Source organism: Amblyraja radiata, chromosome 41 (assembly GCF_010909765.2).
Source record: "Amblyraja radiata isolate CabotCenter1 chromosome 41, sAmbRad1.1.pri, whole genome shotgun sequence".
Taxonomy (NCBI): Eukaryota; Metazoa; Chordata; class Chondrichthyes; order Rajiformes; family Rajidae; genus Amblyraja; species Amblyraja radiata.
This window is the reverse complement of record NC_045996.1, coordinates 13,587,037-13,607,953: the sequence shown is the minus strand read 5'-3', so window position 1 is coordinate 13,607,953 and position 20,917 is coordinate 13,587,037. Positions and strand designations below refer to the sequence as shown.

At 49.7% G+C, this 20,917-nt stretch overlaps 1 protein-coding gene across 1 annotated transcript in view; it reads left to right on the top strand.

The window, feature by feature from the left end:
- Positions 1-1,033: 1,033 nt before the first annotated feature.
- Positions 1,034-20,917, top strand: part of LOC116967713 (calpain-9-like) — a 30,705-nt gene continuing 10,821 nt past the window's right edge. The window contains exons 1-18 of the mRNA XM_033014317.1: positions 1,034-1,344; positions 2,785-2,854; positions 3,780-3,898; positions 5,497-5,630; positions 6,773-6,941; positions 7,800-7,871; positions 8,936-9,021; positions 10,747-10,818; positions 11,670-11,836; positions 12,022-12,194; positions 12,916-13,124; positions 13,845-13,884; positions 14,389-14,466; positions 15,348-15,408; positions 15,502-15,566; positions 16,784-16,852; positions 17,608-17,686; positions 18,993-19,109. Coding sequence (XP_032870208.1) covers positions 1,114-1,344; positions 2,785-2,854; positions 3,780-3,898; positions 5,497-5,630; positions 6,773-6,941; positions 7,800-7,871; positions 8,936-9,021; positions 10,747-10,818; positions 11,670-11,836; positions 12,022-12,194; positions 12,916-13,124; positions 13,845-13,884; positions 14,389-14,466; positions 15,348-15,408; positions 15,502-15,566; positions 16,784-16,852; positions 17,608-17,686; positions 18,993-19,109 — 2,011 coding nt within the window. The 5' untranslated portion in view covers positions 1,034-1,113. The remainder of the gene's footprint in view (positions 1,345-2,784; positions 2,855-3,779; positions 3,899-5,496; positions 5,631-6,772; positions 6,942-7,799; positions 7,872-8,935; positions 9,022-10,746; positions 10,819-11,669; positions 11,837-12,021; positions 12,195-12,915; positions 13,125-13,844; positions 13,885-14,388; positions 14,467-15,347; positions 15,409-15,501; positions 15,567-16,783; positions 16,853-17,607; positions 17,687-18,992; positions 19,110-20,917) is intronic.

Here is a 20,917-nt window from a genome sequence, read left to right as displayed (position 1 = left end):
CAGGAGGAGGCCATTCGGCCCTTCGAGCCAGCACCGCCATTCATTGTGATCATGGCTGATCGTCCCCTATCAATAACCCGTGCCTGCCTTCTCTTCATATCCCTTGACTCCACTAGCCCCTAGACCTCTATCTAACTCTCTCTTAAATCCATCCAGTGACTTGGCCTCTGTGGCAGGGAATTCCATAAATTCACAACTCTGGGTGAAAACATTTTTTCTCACCTCAGTCTTAAATGACCTCCCCTTTATTCTAAGACTGGCCCCTGGTTCTGGACTCGCCCAACATTGGGACCATTTTTCCTGCATCTAGCTTGACCAGTCCTTTTATAATTTTATATGTTTCTATAAGAGCCTCCTCATCCTTCAAAACTCCAGTGAATACAAGAACAGAACACAGGAACTGGCCCTTCTGTGCCGAAGGTGAAATGTCATGGTGGTCGGCCACCACCACCAGCTTGTCTGTGGAGTGGGGAATGATGGTCACCGTGAACCAGAGGCTCAACTGGACTGACAGCATTAGTCGCCCAGGGACAAGAGTAGATTGGAAGTTACGTTGTCTGTGCTGAAACTAAATTGATTTCCTCAAAGCCTCTGCACATCTACAGGGGATGAGATGGAAGAGTCTCCAGCTGAACAGACGTGCAGCTGCAACGACCTCCAGGACAAAGCCCCTGGTTGATGGCACACTCACTCCACCCCAGCTGCCTACACCTTCAGCATGGTAGGGTTTGCACGTTCTCCCGATGACCACGCGGGTTTCCTCCGGGTGCTCTGGTTTCTCTGACAGAGAATCTCTCTAGCACCCTTTCCAACTTAATGACATCCAAATGGGTGCGACCATCTGAGTCTGCATTCTCCGAGCCAAACTTGGGGCTACAAATAGTGGTGAGGCTTTCAGGGTGTCGATCCGAAACGTCACCCATTCCTTCTCTCCAGAGATGCTGCCTGTCCCGCTGAGTTATTTCAGCATTTTGTGTCTATTTGCAGGGCAGGGCAGGCCTTGGCACACTGGGGAAAGGTTGCCCCACCCTCTCCCTGACGCGTTGCCGCACTTCCTGGTCTCTCTCCCTGCATAGGAAGGTAAGTTGGGAGGGCGCTGCCTTTTGCACCAACATGTACCCAGTGCCCTGGAGCGGTGGCGACCAGAGGCCGGGATTCTACGGCAGCAGCTCGGTGCTGCTGAGAAACGCCAACGTTGCGCCCATTCCAGCTGGAGCTCCGAGTCCCGGGCCCGGACAAGGACTCTTTGAGGATCTGCACTTCCCTGCTGACAACTCCTCTCTGCATGGCCCCGGGCGTACTGCTCGCTTCAACACTCTCATCTCAGGCTGGAAGAGGCCACAGGTAAGTCAGAGACGGTGGGGACTTGCCCATGACCCTTGAAGAAAGCTCCCCCCGACCCCCGAAACATCACCTATCCATGTTCTCCAGAGGTACTGCCTGGCCCTCTGAGTTACTCCAGCAAAGATAGACACAAAACGCTGGAGTAACTCAGCGGGACAGGCAGCATCTCTAGAGAGGAGGAATATGTGACATTACGGGTCGTCAGACGATACCTCTTCAGACGCTACTCCAGCATTTTGTGTCGATCTTTTAAAATATAATCGTTAATTGCTTAAAGCAAATACTAAACTTGCTTATTATTACAGACTCGAGGTCCAGATGGATTTAAGAGAGAGTTAGATAGAGCTCTAGGGGCTGGTGGAATATGGGGAGAAGGCAGGCACGGGTTATTGATTGGGGACGATCAGTCATGATCACATTGAAAGGCGGTGCTGGCTCGAAGGGTCGAATGGCCTCCTTCTGCACCTATTTTCTATGTTTCAGATCAAAGACAAGACATTACATGGAATAAATTGCATTCTAAAGCACAGTAAATTACTTAAATAAAATGCATTATCGGAGAAAGCGAAGTGTGCCTAACTTTATAATATTTTGGGAACAGGAAGTGGTAAGGAATGACAAGAAGTTGGAAAGTTGACAATAACTCGAAAACAGGAGGGGGAAAAGATTTGACCATCAATTTATATCATTTTGGGAATTGGGGTGGGGAGAGCATGGTAGGACTATCAAATAATAACAACTTGGGACCGGAGGTTGGAAGATGTAACAACAAGTTATAACAATTTAGGAAGAGGAGGGGGGATGAACTGGCTACTAATTTATAGCAATTTGGTGAGGGGGGGTGAGAGCAAGGGTATGACTACCGATATATAGCAAAACACTCAGCGGGTCAGGCAGCACCTGTGGAGGGAATGGACAGGTAACATTTTGGGTTGGGACCCTTCCTTCTGATGGAGTAGTGGGGGGAGAACTGGGGTGGGGCAAAGTCCGGTAAGTGATAGGTGGATACAGGTGAGGCGGGGGCAGACCTCGGTACACGTGACAATAAACTAAACTGACAAAGGCAGGAGATGAAAGGGTGCCAAATAAGGAGAGAAGAGAAATGTAAAGCCAGAGGGAGGGATATGGGTGCGATGGGACCCGGGGGGGGGGAGGGGGGGGGGGAGGAAGGGACGGAGGGGAGGAAGGGACGGAGGGGAAAAAGAGGGGGTGGGGGGAGTAAAAGGGAAATATGAGGTACGAAGAAGGGGACTGGACAAGGTAAGACACAAAGTGTTGGAGTAACTCAATGGTCAGGCAGCACCCTGGAGAATAAGGATAGTTGAGGTTTTGGGTCGGGTCCCTACTTCAGGCTTTTCATAACTTGCATTGTCCCTGATGCAATTGCCAAGAGTCTCGGGCTGTAACATTTTTAAGCTGTACCTATCTTCTTATCAACAGGAAATTTGCGGCAGTCCTCAGTTTGTTGTTGATGGGACCACCAGGACGGACATCTGCCAGGGAGCATTGGGTGAGAGCATTGAACTGAGCCAAGTTACAGCATTTACCTTGTGAGGATATCATGTTTAAGAAAGAACTGCAGATGCTGGAAAAATCGAAGGTAGACAAAAATGGTGGAGGAACTCAGCGGGTGAGGCAGCATCTATGGAGAGAAGGAATAGGCGATGTTTCGGGTCCTACAGGTGCGGGGGTTATCGTTCAGGGGTTGGACTGCATGTAGGAAGCTATTTCTGGATTTTAACCTCTTTGGTGCCTGGATGTGTTGGAAGAGACGAGAGTCATCCTCCTGCTTGCTGCAATAGACAATAGACAATTGGTGCAGGAGTAGGCCATTCGGCCCTTCGAGCCAGCACTGCCATTCAATGTGATCATGGCTGATCATCCACAATCAGTACCCCGTTCCTGCCTTCTCCCCATATCCCCTGACTCCGCTATTTTTAAGAGCCCTATCTAGCTCGCTCTTGAAAGCATCCAGAGAACCTGCCTCCACCGCCCTCTGGGGCAGAGAATTCCACAGACTCACCACTCTCTGTGAGAAAAAGTGTTTCCTCGTCTCCGCTCTAAATGGCTTACTCCTTATTCTTGAACTGTGGCCCCTGGTTCTGGAGTTCCACTCTTGAGGAGACTGCTCTTCTGATTGGAGGGGGTGCAATACCACGCAGCAGGTACAGGTCATCAACTCGTGAAGGTTCGAGACAGCCAGAGATGGTTCTGCATGCTGCGTTTAGCACCGGATCCAACTTCTTGCCATGTGAAGAACGTCCCCAGGCTGGGCAGGCATATTCGGCTGCTGAATAGCACAGTACAACTTTCCTGGAGCTGATCCCCATTTAGAGTTGGCCACCTTACTCAGGATGTTGTTTCTGGCTCCTGCCTTTGCTTTTGTCTTGATAACATGGTCTCTGGTCATTAAGGCACAGCCATCTTGTTCCCAGGTGACTGCTGGTTCTTGTCCGTCATTGCTTGCCTCAGCCTCAACAAGGATGTGATGAAGCAGGTGATCCCCCCAAACCAGGGATTCGGGACAGGCTACTCGGGATATTTCCGCTTCAAGGTACGTTCTTGTCATTCTAAGACCAAAGCCCATAAGACAGAGAAGAATTCAGCCCATTGAATCTGCTCCGCCATTCAATCATGGGTGATCTATTTCTCCCTCTCAACACCACAATAGACAATAGGTGCAGGAGTAGGCCTTCGAGCCAGCACCACCATTCATGGCTGATCATCCACAATCAGTACCCCGTTCCTGCCTTCTCCCCATATCCCCTGACTCCGCTTCTCCCCATATCCCCTGAGCCCTATCTAGCTCTCTCGTGAAAGCATCCAGAGAACCGGCCTCCACTGCCCTCTGAGGCAGAGAATTCCACAGACTCACAACTCTCTGTGTGAAAAAGTGTTTCCTCATCTCCGTTCTAAATGGACTAACCCTTATTCTTAAACTGTGGCCCCTTGGTCTGGACTCCCCCAACATCGGGAACATGTTTCCTGCCTCTAGCGTGTCCAAACCCTTAATAATCTTATACGTTTCAATAAGATTCCCTCTCATCCTTCTAAATTCCAGAGTGTACAAGCCCAGCCACTCCATTCTCTCAGCATATTCTCCTGCCGTCTCTTCATAAGCTTTGAAGCACTTTCTAATCAAGAACCTATCATTCTCCGCTTTAAAAATACCCAATGACTTCGCCTCCACCGCTGTCTGGGGCAATGGATTCCACAGATTCACCACCCTCTAAACAATTTCCCCCTCAGCTCCATTGTAAAGGGTATATCCTTTTATTCTGAAGTTGTGCCCTCAGTCCTAGACTCTCCCACTAGTAAAAATGTCCTCTCCACATCTTAATTGTCATCAATGTACCGGTGTCAACACTAAACTTTAGACACAAAATGCTGGAGTAACTCAGCGGGACAGGCAGTATCTCTGGATAGAAGGAATGGGTGACGTTTCGGGTCGAGACCCTCCTTCAGACTGAGAGTCAGGGGGAGAGGAAGTGTAACGTGAAAACGAGACAAAGGGGTGGAGTTCAATGAAAATGTAGAACACATCCTTGTTAGCTAGGAGAAAGTAATAAACAAAGAAAACAGAGATAAAATGAAATTGGGGACAGACAGACTCGTAGGAGAACTGGGAAGGGGGAGGGGATGGAGAGAGAGGGAAAGCAAAGGTTGAAGTTAGAGAAGTCAATGTTCATACCGCTGGGGTGTAAGCTGCCCAATCGATTATGAGGTCCTGTTCCTCCAATTTGCGCTGGACCTCACTGACAATGGAGGAGGCCCAGGACGGGAAGGGCAGTGTGGGGTTAGGAGGGAGAGTTAAAGTGTTTACCAAGTGTTTAAGAAGGAACTGCAGATGCTGGAAAATCGAAGGTAGACAAAAGTGCTGGAGAAAGTCAGTGGGTGCAGCAGCATCTATGGAGCGAAGGAAATAGGCAACGTTTCGGGCCGAAACCCTTCTTCAGACTGCAGTTGATGTTGTCTGCAGGAGAAGTTAACATGTTTGCATTATTAAATTGCTTCCTAGGGCAGGAGACGTAGGTTAGAATTCCATCCCAGATACAACATGTAGGTTGATGCTGCTGTGTTGCTTGCAGTAGGAATTGTCCTGGGTTGCGACTGATGTTCTAACACTTTGCTTTGTCTTATCGCTTGCCCAAGTTCTGGCAGTACGGGCAGTGGGTGGAGGTGATAGTCGACGATCGGCTGCCCACCGTTGACACCAAGTTGGCCTTTCTCTACAGCAAGGACAACAATGAGTTCTGGAGCCCGCTCCTGGAGAAAGCTTATGCCAAGTAAGTGGACCCGATGGCCACGGTGCTGCTGACATCAACATGCCCACAACATCAGCCTGGTCATAAAATACCTTTAATGTGGCCAATACCAACCCAGGGCTGGTATTTTACAAGTTTTTCAGGATGACCTGTACCTTGTGCCTCATACGCCTCTCAAGCACACCCATCCCAGAGTCTACTCTCCCCTCCAGCACTGAGCTAGCTCGTTTAACCAGTTTGACTAGCTTCTTGTTGTTTTTTGCACTAATGCTGTTGCCCCAGCAGACAACAGATAGATCAGCCATGATTGAATGGTGCAGTAGACTTGATGGGCCGAATGGCCTAATTCTACTCCCATCACTTATGATCTTATGACCTAAGTCAAGGGTTCCCAACCTGTTGTAAATTTAACCCCAGGGGGTAAATTTGTTGATTCTGGATTTGTACATGTTTTTTTCTCATTGACTGACTGTGTTTGGTTCTGGCATACCGGTATCTGTTCATCATTAGTTGTTCATAAATAAGTGAAATAACATTGTTATCTGCTATTAAAGTTGCCAGGGGTAAACGGGACGAACAAGGTTGGGAACCCCTGAGCTAAGTGGATCTGCAATCACGCATCACATTCGCTCCACTCTATGAAACCACTGCTCAAACAGCACTAGACAGTCATTCCCTTTTATCATGTATCTGTACACTGTGGACGGCTCAATTGTAATCATGTGTAGTCTATCCACTGACTGGTTAGCACGCAACAAAAGCTTTTCACTGTACCTCAATACATGTGATAATAACTCAACTAAGAGAAGTGGTCAGAGACAGGAGGGAGGTGTTTACTGAGGGTGATTGAAGAAGTACTGGACACAAAGGGAGGATAATAGTCCCAGTTTAGTTTAGAGTCACAGCACGGAAACAGACCCTTCGGTCCACCGAGTCCGCGCTGACCAGCGATCCCCACACTCTAACACTATCCCACACGCAAGGGACAATTCTAAAGACTCTGAAGAGGGGTCTCGACCCAAAACGTCACCCATTCCTTCTCTCCGGAGATGCTGCCTGTCGCGCTGAGTTATTCCAGCATTTTGTGTCTGTCAGTGCTTATTGCATTACAACGTGCCCCAGTTAACTGAGCCTCTCCTTCCTCTCTCCCCACTGCCCCACAGGCTGAAGGGCTGCTACGAGTCCCTGTACATCGGTTTCCCTCTGGAGGCCATGGTTGATCTCACGGGGGGAGTGCCGGAGTTGTTTCAGATCGACGAGATGCCCAAGAACCTTTGGAAGTTCCTGAAGAAACTCCTGGACAAAGGCTCCATCATCTGCTGTGCTAAGCCGGTGACTGCAAACAACATTTAATAAATAATACGACACGATAGATACAATGCGATTTATCCCAGGAGCGAAATTAATCTGCCAACAGTCATAAAACTCAAAATACATGAAATTAAAGTGACAAGTGGAAAGGATTGAGGATGTGCAGTTTGGGGGAGGGGGGAGGGAGCGGGGAGTCCATCTCAGTCTACCCCACGACAGAAGGGGGAGGAGTTGTACAGTTTGATGGCCACGGGGAAGAAGGATCAACTGTGGCGTTCTGTGCTGCATCTTGGTGGAACCAGTCTGTTGCTGAAGGTGCTCCTCAGGTTGACCAGTGTGTGAACATGGAGTAAGAGTGTTTTTCTATTGGGGGATCTAGTTAATAGACAATAGACAATAGGTGCAGGAGTAGGCCATTTGGCCCTTCGAGCCAGCACCGCCATTTAATGTGATCATGGCTGATCATCAATCAGTATCCCGTTCCTGCCTTCTCCCCATATCCCCTGCGCTATTTTTAAGAGCCCTATCTAGCTCTCTCTTGAAAGCATCCAGAGAAGCTGCCTCCACCGTCCTCTGAGGCAGAGAATTCCACAGACTCACCACTCTCTGTGAGAAAAAGTGTTTCCTCGTCTCCCTTCTAAATGGCCTACTCCTTCTTAAACTGTGGCCCCTGGTTCTGGACTCGTCCAACATCGGGAACATGTTTCCTGCCTCTAGTGTGTCCAAGCCCTTAACAACAGGCAGAGACAGATAGATTCTTGATTAGTGCGGGTGTTATGGGGGGGAAGGCAGGAGAGCGGGGTTCTATCAGACGGGGTGGCGGTTCTACCAATGACTCTATCAGACGGCTGACGTTTGAACTCTTTGTTCCCTGTGCAGGGTCCCGTGGGAGTATTGAGTGAACGAGGCATCATCTCTGGGCATGCGTACTCGGTGACAGGTGTTGACCAGGTGAGGCACTCCTGTTGCATGGACTGCATTTGTGTTTGTTGCAGAATGACTGCATGGGAGCTCCCTGCATCTTGCACCTGTGATTGAACGATCGAGGAGAGACCCTCTCACGTGTAGGAAGGAACTGCGGATGTGGGTTTAGACCGAAGATAGACACAAAAGGCTGGAGTAACTCAGCGGGTCAGGCAGCATCTCTGGAGAGAAGGAATGGGTGACGTTTCAGGTCGAGTCTGAAGCATCACCCATTCCTTCTCTCCAGAGATGCTACTTATCCCGCTGAGTTACTCCAGCATTTTGTGTCTATCTTCGGTGTAAACCAGCATCTGCAGTTCCTTCCTATACAAGTAGAAACAGGAGGTGGCCATTCTGCCCCTCAAACCCTGTCCACCATTCAACAAGGTCCGGGATAATTTTCAGCTCAACGGCACTTTCCTGCATCAATCTCGTATCCCTGAATATACGCACCATGTCTGTGTGCAAATGTTACCCATGTAGTCTCTGTTAAATATTTCTCCTCTCACTGGAGCAGTACATTGATGCTGCATTACCGTGCCAGAGACGCCTGTTCGGTCCTGACCTCGGGTGCTGTCTTTCTGGAGTTTGCACGTTCTCTCTATGACCACGTGTGTTTCCTCCGGGTGCTCCATTTTCCACCCACATCCCAAAGACGTGCGGGCTGTTAGATGAATTGGCTCTCTGTAAATAGCCCCTAATGTGCAGGAAGTGGGTGAGAAAGTGGGATAGCATAGAACTAGTGTGAATGGGTGATTGATGGTTGGCATGGACTCGGTGGACCGAAGGGCCTGCTTTCATCCTATATCTCTAAACTAAACTAAACGTTAAACCAATGCCAACTTCCCTATCCTGGGGAAAAGACGGGAGGTCGCTCCTCAGTTCCCTACACTTCAGGGAAATGGGTCCCAGAGTGTCCAGCTGCTCCTTATATCACACTCTCTCCGGACCGGCCAACATTGTACTCTGATCCTGCACTCCTTGCGTGCAACGTGCTGACGTTTGTGAGGAGTTTGCGGACTGGTGATTGCTTTTATTTTGCGGCTTCCCAGGTTCAACAGCGGGCAGACCGTGTGGAGCTGGTGCGGGTCCGAAACCCCTGGGGTAGAGTGGAGTGGAATGGAGCCTGGAGTGACGGGTAAGGAGGGAGAAAGGAAGAGTATCAGAGTGCAAAGGAGAGTGCCCTAAGAGCTAAATCTAACTCTCTCTTGAATACATCAGAGATTGTATCACAATGATGCTGTAAATCAGTAAATCATGCCGATTGGGACATAAACATTCTGTTCGTTCTCCTGACACAATAGACAATAGGTGCAGGAGTAGGCCATTCGGCCCTTCGAGCCAGCACCGCCATTCAATGTGATCATGGCTGATCATCCACAATCAGCGCCCCGTTCCTGCCTTCTCCCCATATCCCCTGACTTCGCTATTTTTAAGAGCCCTATCTAGCTCTCTCTTGAAAGCATCCAGAGAACCGGCCTCCACCACCATCTGAGGCAGAGAATTCCACAGACTCACCACTCTCTGTGAGAAAAAGTGTTTCATCGTCTCTGTTCTAAATGGCTTACCCTTTATTCTTAAACTGTGGCCCCTGGTTCTGGACTCCCCTAATATCGGGAACATGTTTCCTGCCTCTAGCGTGTCCAAACCCTTAACAATCTTATATGTTTCAAGTCAGATTGAGCTTTGAGTAAATCATCTTGCACTTTTCTCACCCTGGTCATTCCATCGTCTCCCCTCTCCCATCGGGAAGAAGAAACAAACACTCTAAAGCATGTACCACCAGATTCAGGGTCAGCTTCTTCCCCACTGTTATCAGACAACCTGAACAATCCTTCCACGACCTAGGGTGCAGTACTGATCTTCCGACCTACCTCTTGTGGACACTGGACTTTTACTGTGTAACAGTTAAGGGCCTGTCCCACTTAGGCGACTGCCAGGGACTAGTTTTAATGGAATTCACCTACGACACCTGGCGACAACCTACGATAGCATCAATGCAACCTACGACAGCAAAAATTGTCGCCACTGTCGCAGGAAATTATTCAACATGTTGAAAATTTGACGGCAGTCGCCTGTAGTGGCCCAAAAAATAGCCTGAGTGGGACAGGCCCATAACGCTACAAATGCTGTAACACTATATTACACACTCTGGTATTTTTCTTGAGCGTGGCTTGAAGGTAAACATGTATAGTATAGTTTGACAGGATAGCACGCAAAGCATGGTTTTCACTGTATCTTGGTGAATGTGACAATGACAGATCTTAGCAATACCAGTGGCTTGCTGTTGACGGATCGAGTTCCTTGCTGAATCTTCAGTTGTTCCAACAGTGAGGATTTAGGCATTGTATTAAAGTTATAGTCATACAATGTGGAAACATGTCCTTCGGCCCAACATACCCACTCCAACCAACATAAACACCTTTTCTCAGAGAGTTGTGAGTCTGTGGAATTCTCTGTCTCAGAGGCAGGTTCTCTGGATACTTTCAAGAGAGAGCTAGATAGGGCTCTTAAAAATAGCAGAGTCAGGGGATATGGGGAGAAGGCAGGAACGGGGTACTGATTGGTGATGATCAGCCATGATCACATTGAATGGCGGTGCTGGCTCGAAGGGCCAAATGGCCCCCTCCTGCACCTATTGTCTATTATTGTCTATCCCATCTACACTAGTCCCACCAGCCCACATTTGGCCCATATCCCTCCAAACCTGTCCCAGCCATGCACCTGTCCAAATGTTTCTTAAACGTTGCAATAGTCCCTGCCTCAACGACCTCCTCTGGCAGTTTGTTCCATGCACCCACGGCCCTTTGAGTGAAAACCCTTTGTATTCTGAATGGAAAGATGTTCTTTGTCCCTTCTGCAGGTCCACAGAGTGGAGCACGGTCTCAGACAAACACCGTCCACAGACCGTACACCTGGAGGATGGAGAGTTTTGGTAAGAACCTCCGCTCGCCTCCCACTAACGATCCAACCATCCTCCCTTCTCCAGCCCCACTCCTTACTAACTCGTCGCAAACACCACTGAGCTCCGAGCTCATTCACTTGGGGATGTGGAGGCAGCTTTGCCAGATCTGATCTGATGGTTGGGGGCACAAAGGTTAAACTCACTGATGGACACAAAGTGCTGGAGGAACTCAGCGGGTCAGGCAACATCTCTGAAGTACATGGGTAGGCGATGTTTTGGGTTGGGACCCTTCTTCACACTGAAGAAGTTGTCTTCCCTTGAGTCTAAAGAAGGATCCCGACCCAAAACGTCACCTATCCATGTTCTCCAGAAGTGCTGCCTGACCTGCACTTTTGTGTAAACCAGATATGATAGTGGCATTCCAGAGACTTTTCAATAGACACTTGGATATGGAGGGATGTGGATCATGTGAAAGGCAGTTAAGACTTGGTCTTGGTATAATGGTCGGCATAGACATTGTGGGCCGAAGGGCCTGTTCCTGTGCTCTATTGTTCTAGATAGACACAAAATGCTGGAGTAACTCTGTGGAACCGGCAGCATCTCTGGAGGGAACGAATGGGTGATGTTTTGGACCAGACTTCTTCAGACTCCAGAGATGCTGCCTGTCCCATTGAGTTACTCCAGCATGTTGTGTCTATCTTCAATGTGTGCATGTGCTGTTCCGTACTCCTACTGTTGTAGATTCTATGAAAGGTTTGGCGAGCTCATGATATCCTAACTGCAGCGTTTCAGGCCGGGACACATCTTCACATGAGTGTGTGTGTGTGTGTGTGTGTGTTTTTCCCCTCCCTGACCTTGCTCTCTGTGTCTGCTTTCACAAGGATGTCCGTTGAGGACTTCAAGAGTAACTTTGGCTCTGTGGAGATCTGCCACGTGAGCCTGGAGCAGCTCTCCAATGCCGAGGGCAAGCTGAAGCCCTGGGTACAGATGGTTTATGAGGGTCGCTGGGTTCGGGGCTTCTCGGCTGGAGGCAACCTACGGCACAAAGGTAGGGCGTCTGTGTACCTATGTATCTCTTCTAGTTCTGTGCCGCTGCAGGCTGCATCCGATCCATGCTCCTAGCCTCTCCGCGCGGCTCCCCATCAGCTTAAGCCCCCGGCTGCTGCAGGGCGCGACAAAGCTCGGTACAGGTGACGATAAACTACACTGAACCCAGCGGCCTGTTGCTTGCAGACAAGTACTACTGGATGAACCCGCAGTTCAAACTCACCCTGTTCGAGGAGGACGATGACCCCGATGACTCCGCGGTGAGCTGCACCTTCCTGGTGGCCCTGGCGCAGAAGCACAGGCGGAGGATGCAGCTGGCGGGAGCCGGCTTCCTGTTCATCGGCTTTGACGTCTTCCAGGTGAGCTCTTCCATGCCACCTCCCCCTCTCCTCAAACGCCACCTCCCCCTCCCACCACACGCCAACTACCCCCCTCCCCACTCCACCTCCCCCCTCCCCTACCAGCTCCCCCACCCCCTCCCCCCTCTCCTCAAACGCCACCTACCCCCCTACCTACGCCTCCACCTCCCCCTCTCCCCAAATGCCACCTACACCCCTACCTACGCCTCCACCTCCCCCACCACCTCCCCCCTCTCCCCAAATGCCACCTACACCCCTCCCCTACCACCTCCCCTCTCCTCAAATGCCACCTACCCCCCCTACCCATGCCTCCACGCCTCCACCTCCCCCCCTCCCCCACCACCTACCCCCTCTCCCCAAACGCCACCTACACCCCTCCCCCTCCCCATTCCCCCCTCCCCTACCACCTCCCCCTCTCCTCAAATGCCACCTACCCCCTACCAACGCCTCCACCTCCCCCCTCCCCCAAACGCCCCCTCCCCCCTCCCCCCAAACGCCACCTACCCCCCTCCCCCTCCCCACTCCCCCTCCCCACGCCACCTCCCGCCTCCACCCACATGCCACCTCCCCCCTCTCCCCACACGCGACCTAACCCCTCCCACCACACGACACCTACCCCCCTACCCTCGCCTCCCCCTCCCCCTCCCCCCACACGCCACCTCCGCTATCTCCCCCTGCCACCTCCCTCCTACCCACCTCTCTGCCTCTGTCCTCACTGCAGGGAGACCCAGCCAGAGCCTACTTGACGCAGGAGGATCTGCGGGCAGCAGTGCCGGTGCTGTCCACCAAGGAGCACAAGGACAGCAGTGAAGTGTCCCTGCGCGCCTGCCTCCCACCGGGCCACTACTTCATCGTCCCGTCCACCGCCAACCCCAACGAGGAGGGCGAGTTCCTCCTGCGAGTCTTCACCGAGAAGGGGAACCGGGCTGCGTAAGCAAGGGCCTCCTCGCCCCAGAACTGGGATGCCGAGAATCGGTGGAGGGGTGGGGTGGGGTGGGGGGGGGGAGAGGAAAAGGCTCTCGCCTGGGCTTGAGGAGAGGTTGCACAATCTTGGGCCCTCCTCTTTGGAGACGAAGCTGAGGGGTGAACTTCACTTGGACAGGTACACGGATAGGACAGGTTTAGAGAGATATGGGCCAAGTGCAGGCAAGTGGGACTAGTGTAGATGGGACATGTTGGTCGGTATGGGCTAGTTGGGCCGAAGGGCCTGTTTCCAAACACATGCCTCTTTCGAGGTGTACAAGGTCGTGAGGGGCATAGATAAAGTGAACGCTCACATCTTTTCCCCAAGGTAGAGCATTCTAAAACTAGAGGGTGTAGACTCATGGTGAGGAGAGATTTAAGAGAGACCTCAGGAGGGCAGGCCGTATTTGGATTGAGCTGCCAGAGCAAGCTGTAGAAGCAGATTTAAAAGACATTTGGACAGATATATGGATAAGAAAGGTTTGGGGAGCTGTGGGACAATGATTTCAAGGACCAAGTTCAGGCAAATGGGGAGAGTCTACTAAGCCAGCTTGGTAGGTATGCTGGAGAAACTCAGCACAAGCACACGCAGCAGTGACTTCAACTCTGACCCATCAGTCAACAAAACATGCACTGGCGTTTCACAAATCAGTATGGAGGTATTAACTTGATCCTTCTGTCTTCTAGACCGGTGGAGAGGAATATGCTGGCAACCAACAGCCCACAGGCAAGTGGGGAGATGGATGTTTGTTTATTTGTGTGTGTGTGTGTGTGTGAATGTGTACCGAGATACAGTGAAAAACATTTGTTTGCTTCTCTCCAGTCAAATCACATAATACACAAGTACAATCAAGTCGCACACACGTACAACCGGGAGCGTAGAGAGATTATACCAAGAGTCAAGAGTGTTTTATTGTCTCATGTCCCAGATTGAACAATGAAATACTTACCTGCAGAATGCCAGTGTGCAAAGTGTAGTTTTATGGCATTAACAGTTACAGAGGAAAAGCGCAAGGTCTGATAATGAGGTAGGTTGGAAGATCGGGACGACACCCTAGCTTATGGAAGGACTGTTCAGTAGTCTGATAGTTCAGTAGTCGGGGCAGAAGCTGTTCATGAATCTGGTGGCGTGTGCTTTCAGGTTTGTGTATCTTCTGTCCGATGGGAGTGGGGGGAAAAGGGGGAATGATCGATGTGAAAACATTGATCATCTTTAATTCTCTATCTCCAGGTTGTGCCTGACCTCGCCTACTGTCCACTCCCCTCTGCTGAAGATTCCAGGGACCTGTTTGACAAGTATTGTGGGCCGGTGAGTTTGCGTTCATTTGATCCTGTCATTCCCTCTTGCTCTCTTGGGGACTTGCTGCCCTCTACTCCTGCGGACTTGTCGATGAAGCCTTGCTCCTAATGCAAGGTAACAACCAAGGTGGCTGCCCGGCCGGGTGGGGTGGTAGATATCATGTATCAAGGCCTCTGGTAGTCTGTTCATCCAGGGCTGGCAACCTTTGGAATGGAGGAAAAAATCAAACGATCCAACCTTTCTGAAATTTATTGCTGCTGGACTGGCCGATCTTCAACATTACATAGTGTTACATAGTAGAAAGTTTGTACAAGATCATGAAGGGTATAAGTGAAGTGAACACTCACTGTTTTTTGCCCAAGGTAGACTATTCTAAAATCAAGAGTGCATAGGCTTAGTGTGAGGGGGGGAGAGATTTCGGAAATGTCACCTATTTTTCTCCAGAGATGCTGCCTGACCTGCTGAGTTACTGCAGCATTTTGTGTCCTCTGTTGGGACATTTGCATGCCTGATAATTAGTTTCAGTGGGTTGAGATATGTGGATTAATTCTGTAAGAAAGAACTGCAGATGCTGGTGTAAATCGAAGGTAGACACAAAATGCTGGAGTAACTCAGCGGATCAGGCAGCATCTCCGGAGAGAACGAATGGGCGCCGTTTTGTAGTGGAGTGGACAAAATGTGTAAGAAAGAACTGCAGATGCTGGTTTAAATCGGAGGTATGGAATGGAGTCGCCCATTCCTTCTCTCCAGAGATGCTGCCTCACCCGCTGAGTTACTCCAGCATTTTGTGTCTACCTGTGTATCAATTGGATGGAGGGGGGGAGGGGAGAGCTCATGCATGTCAGAGCTGCATTTGATCATTTCCTGAAGTTCCCTTGCTGTTCTTGCAGGACGAGGCCATATCAGCGTTGGAGCTGCAGAAACTCCTGCGGGAGATATTGCAGAAAACCGGTAAGCATGCCAGGGGAAACCAAGCTTACAAGAACACAAGTCTTTAATTTCAGTGAAGTGTTGCAGTCAACTCTTGTCTCCTTTTCTCTCCAGCTCTCAGTGAGAAGTGGGATCACTTTGGCCTGGATGCCTGCAAGAGCCTCATTTCCCTGACAGATGTATCCTTCTGCGGAGTTGGAAGCCCCTGTGTGGTCAGGGCGGGGTGGGATGTTTGGTTTAGTTTAGAAAGATTTTGTTTAGAGATACAGCGCGGAAACAGGCCCTTTCGGCCCACCGGGTCCGTGCCGACCAGCGATCCCCGCACATTAACACTATCCTATACCCACTAGGGACAAGTTTTACATTTACCAAATCAATTAACCTACAAACCTGTACGTCTTTGGAGTGTGGGAGGAAACCGAAGATCTCAGAGAAAACCCACGCAGGTCACGGGGAGAACGTAGAAACTCCATACAGACAGCACCCGGAGTCAGGATGGAACCCGGGTCTCCGGCGCTGTGAAGCAGCAACTCTACCGCTGCGCCACCGTGCTGCGGAGACACTGCTGGTGGTAGTGTCCTGTCCTTCCCCCTTTCACCCCATCTTAGACTGGACCAAGCTTCCTCAAAGATTGCCTGTTGCGTGTGAGCCTGGATTTTACAACCGGCCGATCATTTATTCTCAGTTAGAAACAAGGAACCGCAGGCGCTGGTTTACAAAAAAAGACACCGAGTGCTGGAGTAACTCAACGGGTCAGGCAGCATCTCAGGAGAACATGGATAGATGACGTTTCGCGTCAGGTCTGAAGAAGGGTCCCAACCCAAAACGTCACTTATCCATGTTCTCCTAAGTTGCTGCCTGACCCGCTGAGTTACTCCAGCACTCTGTGAAACGTCACCTATCCATGTTGTCCTAAGATGCTGCCTGGCCCGCTGAGTTACTCCAGCACTCTGTGAAACGTCACCTATCCATGTTCTCCTAAGATGCTGCCTGACCCGCTGAGTTACTCCAGCACTCTGTGAAACGTCACCTATCCATGTTCTCCACAGATGCTGCCTGACCCGCTGAGTTACTCCAGCACTCTGTGTCTTTGTTCATTTGCAGGTTTCTACCTTCTTGAAATGCTGGAGGTTAGTTGGACAGGAAGACTTCTCCACTGACACTGTCCTTTTAACTGATGAACTTTTGCTTGCTCTCCAGTCTAGGAATGAAACGCTCTCTCCCTCCCCCCTTAATGCAAGGTCACCTGCATTAATTAATGCAAATATATGCGACTACATCAAACACGGTTGCCTTGCCCACAACAAAAATGGCCGACAAGATACACTAACTGTTCACCACAGAATCCCATTGTATTTAGCTGTTAATCAAACAATTCCTTAACCAGTATAAACAGATCAATGGGTTTGGAAAAATGAGATTTGAGGGATTCAGTAACCTCTGGAGCAAAATCTGCCATTGGACAGTGAGTATTGATGAATGATCGTTACCCTGTTTGATTTTTTCCGAGGTTCTTATCACAGGTCATCAAATGTTTAATGTTAACTGTCTTTCCCTGCGAACAGGCGCTGAATGTTCTGTGTATTTGCAGCATTTTCTAATGTTTTTTAATATCAGTCAGAAGGTTCTGTTTTAAGAAGTTGTATTTCGTCTGATATTGAATTATTTTTTCTGATGATGGGCATACAAGAGGGTTTACTTTAGTTTAGTTTAGTTTAGAGATACAGCGCGGAAACAGGCCCTTTTGCCCACCGGGTCTGTGCCGACCAGCGATCCCCGCACATTAACACTATCCTACAACACAATTTTTACATTTACCAAGTCAGTTAACCTACAAACCTGTACGTCTTTGGAGTGTGGGAGGAAACCAAAGATCTCGGAGAAAACGCACGCAGGTCACGGGGAGAACGTACAAACTCCGTACAGACAGCACCCGTAGTCAGGATCGAACCCGGGTCTCCGGCGCTGCATTCGCTGTAAGGCAGCAACTCTATCGCTGCACCACCGTGACCGCCCTTCGATTGATTTAGAATGATATGGAATACAAACCTATGATCTGCAGCTCATCCCTTAATTTGGGAAATGCTGACGGATGATGTAAACTGAGTACTTACCTCTGCAAATTCTGCACGGGTTTATTTATTTGCAATCCTCAAGATATTGCGACATGTCACAGACTTAGCACTCAAAGCCTATTTGTGTTTTTGCTGTTTTCTCCAGCAAGTCTTCAGTCGGTTCGATAAGAATGGATCGGGGACCATGGACAGTCAAGAGATGTTCACAGCCATCCAGGCAGCAGGTGAGGTGGGAGAGACATCTGTGGTCCTGCTTCGTCCCTGCAATCAGACACCCCATGTTTAGTTTGGTTGCAAGATACAGCAGGGAAATAGGCCCTTCGGCCCACCCAGTCCACTCTGACCACAATCACCCTTTTAGGCCAGTTCCACTTTCAATTCCACTCCCTACACAATTTACAGAAGCCAATTAACTTACAAACCTGCATGTCTTTGGGATGTGGGAGGAATCCGGAGCACCGGGAAGAAACTCACATGGTCACAGGGAGAACGTGCAAATTCCACACATACAGCACCTAGGGTTGCCAACTGTCCCGTATTAGCCGGGACATCCCGTATCTTGGGCTAAATTGGTTTGTCCCGTACGGAACCGCCCTTGTCCCGTATTTGACCGCTACTACTTGGGTCGAGGGGACTGTCGGGTCGGAGCGCCGCGTCTGGTGTCACCTCACCCGTCCCGACGTAGTGCAGCCCATGGAGTGCAGCAGCAGCACCTCGCCCGTGGCCCCGTCGGTCGGCGGCCCGGCCACCTGTCCGACCTTCGGCCCTTCAATTACCGCCGACACCACCACCACCACCTCCTTCTCATGGCCGATCATCGGTTCATGAGTTGGACGGGGTGCCGGACTTTACGCGCGACGCCCGGGCCAAAACTCCTCAGCTGGCCCGTCCGGCTGGGCTTTGTGTGCAGTCCAGCACCCGGGCCAACTCATCATTCACCCAGCCACGGCCGAGTCTGTCAACGAACTGCCGTCGGGAATTTGTCCCTTATTTTGACCTTAGTGAGTGAGTGGGAGTGAGAAAGTTGCCGACCCTAACAGCACCTGATGTCAAGGTCGAGCATAGATCTCTGGCAGACAAAGGTGCTGGAGAAACTCAGCGGGTGCAGCAGCATCTATGGAGCGAAGGAAATAGGCAACGTTTCGGGACGAAACGTTGCCTATTTCCTTCGCTCCATAGATGCTGCTGCACCCGCTGAGTTTCTCCAGCACTTTTGTCTACCTTCGATTTTCCAGCATCTGCAGTTCCTTCTTAAACACATAGATCTCTGGCACTTTGAGGCAGCAGCTCCACCTGCTGCACCACTGTGTCGATAGGATGATCTCGTCACATTGTTGCCGTGCTGCAGGCAGCTTCCCCTTCTGCACCACCAGGAGCTTATGCCTAAATTAACCGAACCCCGGCAGTCTTTGTCGGTTGGACGAGGGGGTGGGGCTAATCCAGAGAGTGTGGGGCATGTCACACTAACGAGCATACACACTGCCAATATTCTAGCCACGCTTTGTCTTCATGTTTGACTACGTTCCCTAGGATTCCAGGTGGATGAGTTCTTGATGCAGCTTGTTGGCTTGAGGTACGCGGACCCCGATCTCACCCTCAGTTACGTGAACTTTATTTGCTGCCTGACCAAGCTCGACACCATGATCCGTGAGTAATTTGTACTTTCCCTTCTCATCCAACATAGACTGGGAGCCTCCACGACCATAACATGGACTGGTGGCAATAACCCAAAGTCACCTGAGCCGCTGTTATATTGTCTTGTGTATCAGTTTAAAGAAGAATGGTGAATTACTTCTTAAAAATACCAATAATACCTGGGTTAGACACTTTGTATCAAAGATCCTACAGCGAGCAAGATAGTCCACTCGACGAAAAAGACGTAGTACGGTCATGGGCAGATTCGTGGGTCATTTTCGGCCCCATTTCCGTAACCGGCTTCCGTCTCCGCACCAAAGATCCCGTAGATCCCGGAGCAAAGATACTAGTGCGGAGACGGAAGCCGGTTACGGAAACATCCTCGTAAAAATCAAAGTTATTTGGTAAAAATCTTCTCCTCATTTTCAGAATTTTAATTTATTAACACAAACTGTTCCCCCGCAACGTTGATTACACTGCGAGTCGGGTCGGGTCACTGAAATGGATGAAAAAAAGGCCCGTTGCGTACTACACGTCAGCCCATTGCATTTAGCAGGAGTGGTCTATCTTGCTCCGCTAAAAGATCTTTGCTTTGTATAATGCCTACTATTGTTATGCAGACATTGTTTATACAATACAATACAATACAATTCCTTTTATTGTCATTTGGACCCCTTGAGGTCCAAACGAAATGCCGTTTCTGCAGCCATACATTACAAACAAATAGACCCAAGACACAACATAATTTACATAAACATCCATCACATTGCTGTGATGGAAGGCCAAAAAAACTTATCTCTCCCCTGCACTCCCCCCCCAACCAACCAACCAATGATCAACCAATCATCTCGGCTCCTATGCAGGGCTGTGGGACTGCAGTATTGTAAAAGGTGCTGACTTTTAGAGGTGTTCAAGAGGGAGCAGACTCTTCAGCCCACTGAATCTGCACGCAAATATCAAAATCAAAGCAGGCAATGCTGAATAGAATGATCAAATCCACCATCCTGAGAGAGATCCTTTCATCTACTTACTGACATCGTATGATGCAGGAGGCCATTCAGCCCATCATGTTCACACTGGCCCCAAAAGGACCAATCCTGTCTGTCTAAATCCCATTCCTTGTTTTCCTGTACCGTTGCAACTTCCCTTCACCAATAGGGTGATTTCACGAAAGGTCACTGGAGCGTAAATCCCCACTCACGTGACCGAAAATTTAAACTGGGGGACAAGCGTCACTTCCGGTACATGTTAGTGGATGGGGAAACACGCACTTTCACACCCGTTAAAAACATCGAAAACGGTCCGTTTTTGAGCTGCAATTAACTGTGCCAGTCGGGGTGACCGTGAGGAACAGCTACCTAAATTTACAGTCCAAAAAAAAGATAGAAACTAAGGTAAATTCAAGAGGGAGCTGAAGGTGTAAAAACGGCTTGATTGCCGACATTTTTCGTGGAGATTTAAAGATCCAAAATATCGGGAATTATCGCGTTTGCTCGCTGCATTTCATCAAAAGTGGCATTATTGACTTTTTATCTTTATTCATTTGTTAGATGAAAAGTATTAAAAGTTAGAAATCCGTCAGTAAAATTGCAAAATCGCCCATGGATCTCGGGTGGGTTTTAACATGCAAAATGAAAACGCTTCTGAAGCTCCATTTACCACTTAAATAATCGTAAACTATCAATGCGTTTGGAAATCAATTTTACTGAGATGCAAGCTTACGATTATTTAAGTGGTAAACGTGTGCTTCCTGGACAGGCAGAGGCCTCTGTGTGCCTCAGGGGGGTTCACTGAATGAAACTGGCTCCAGTATTCAGCCT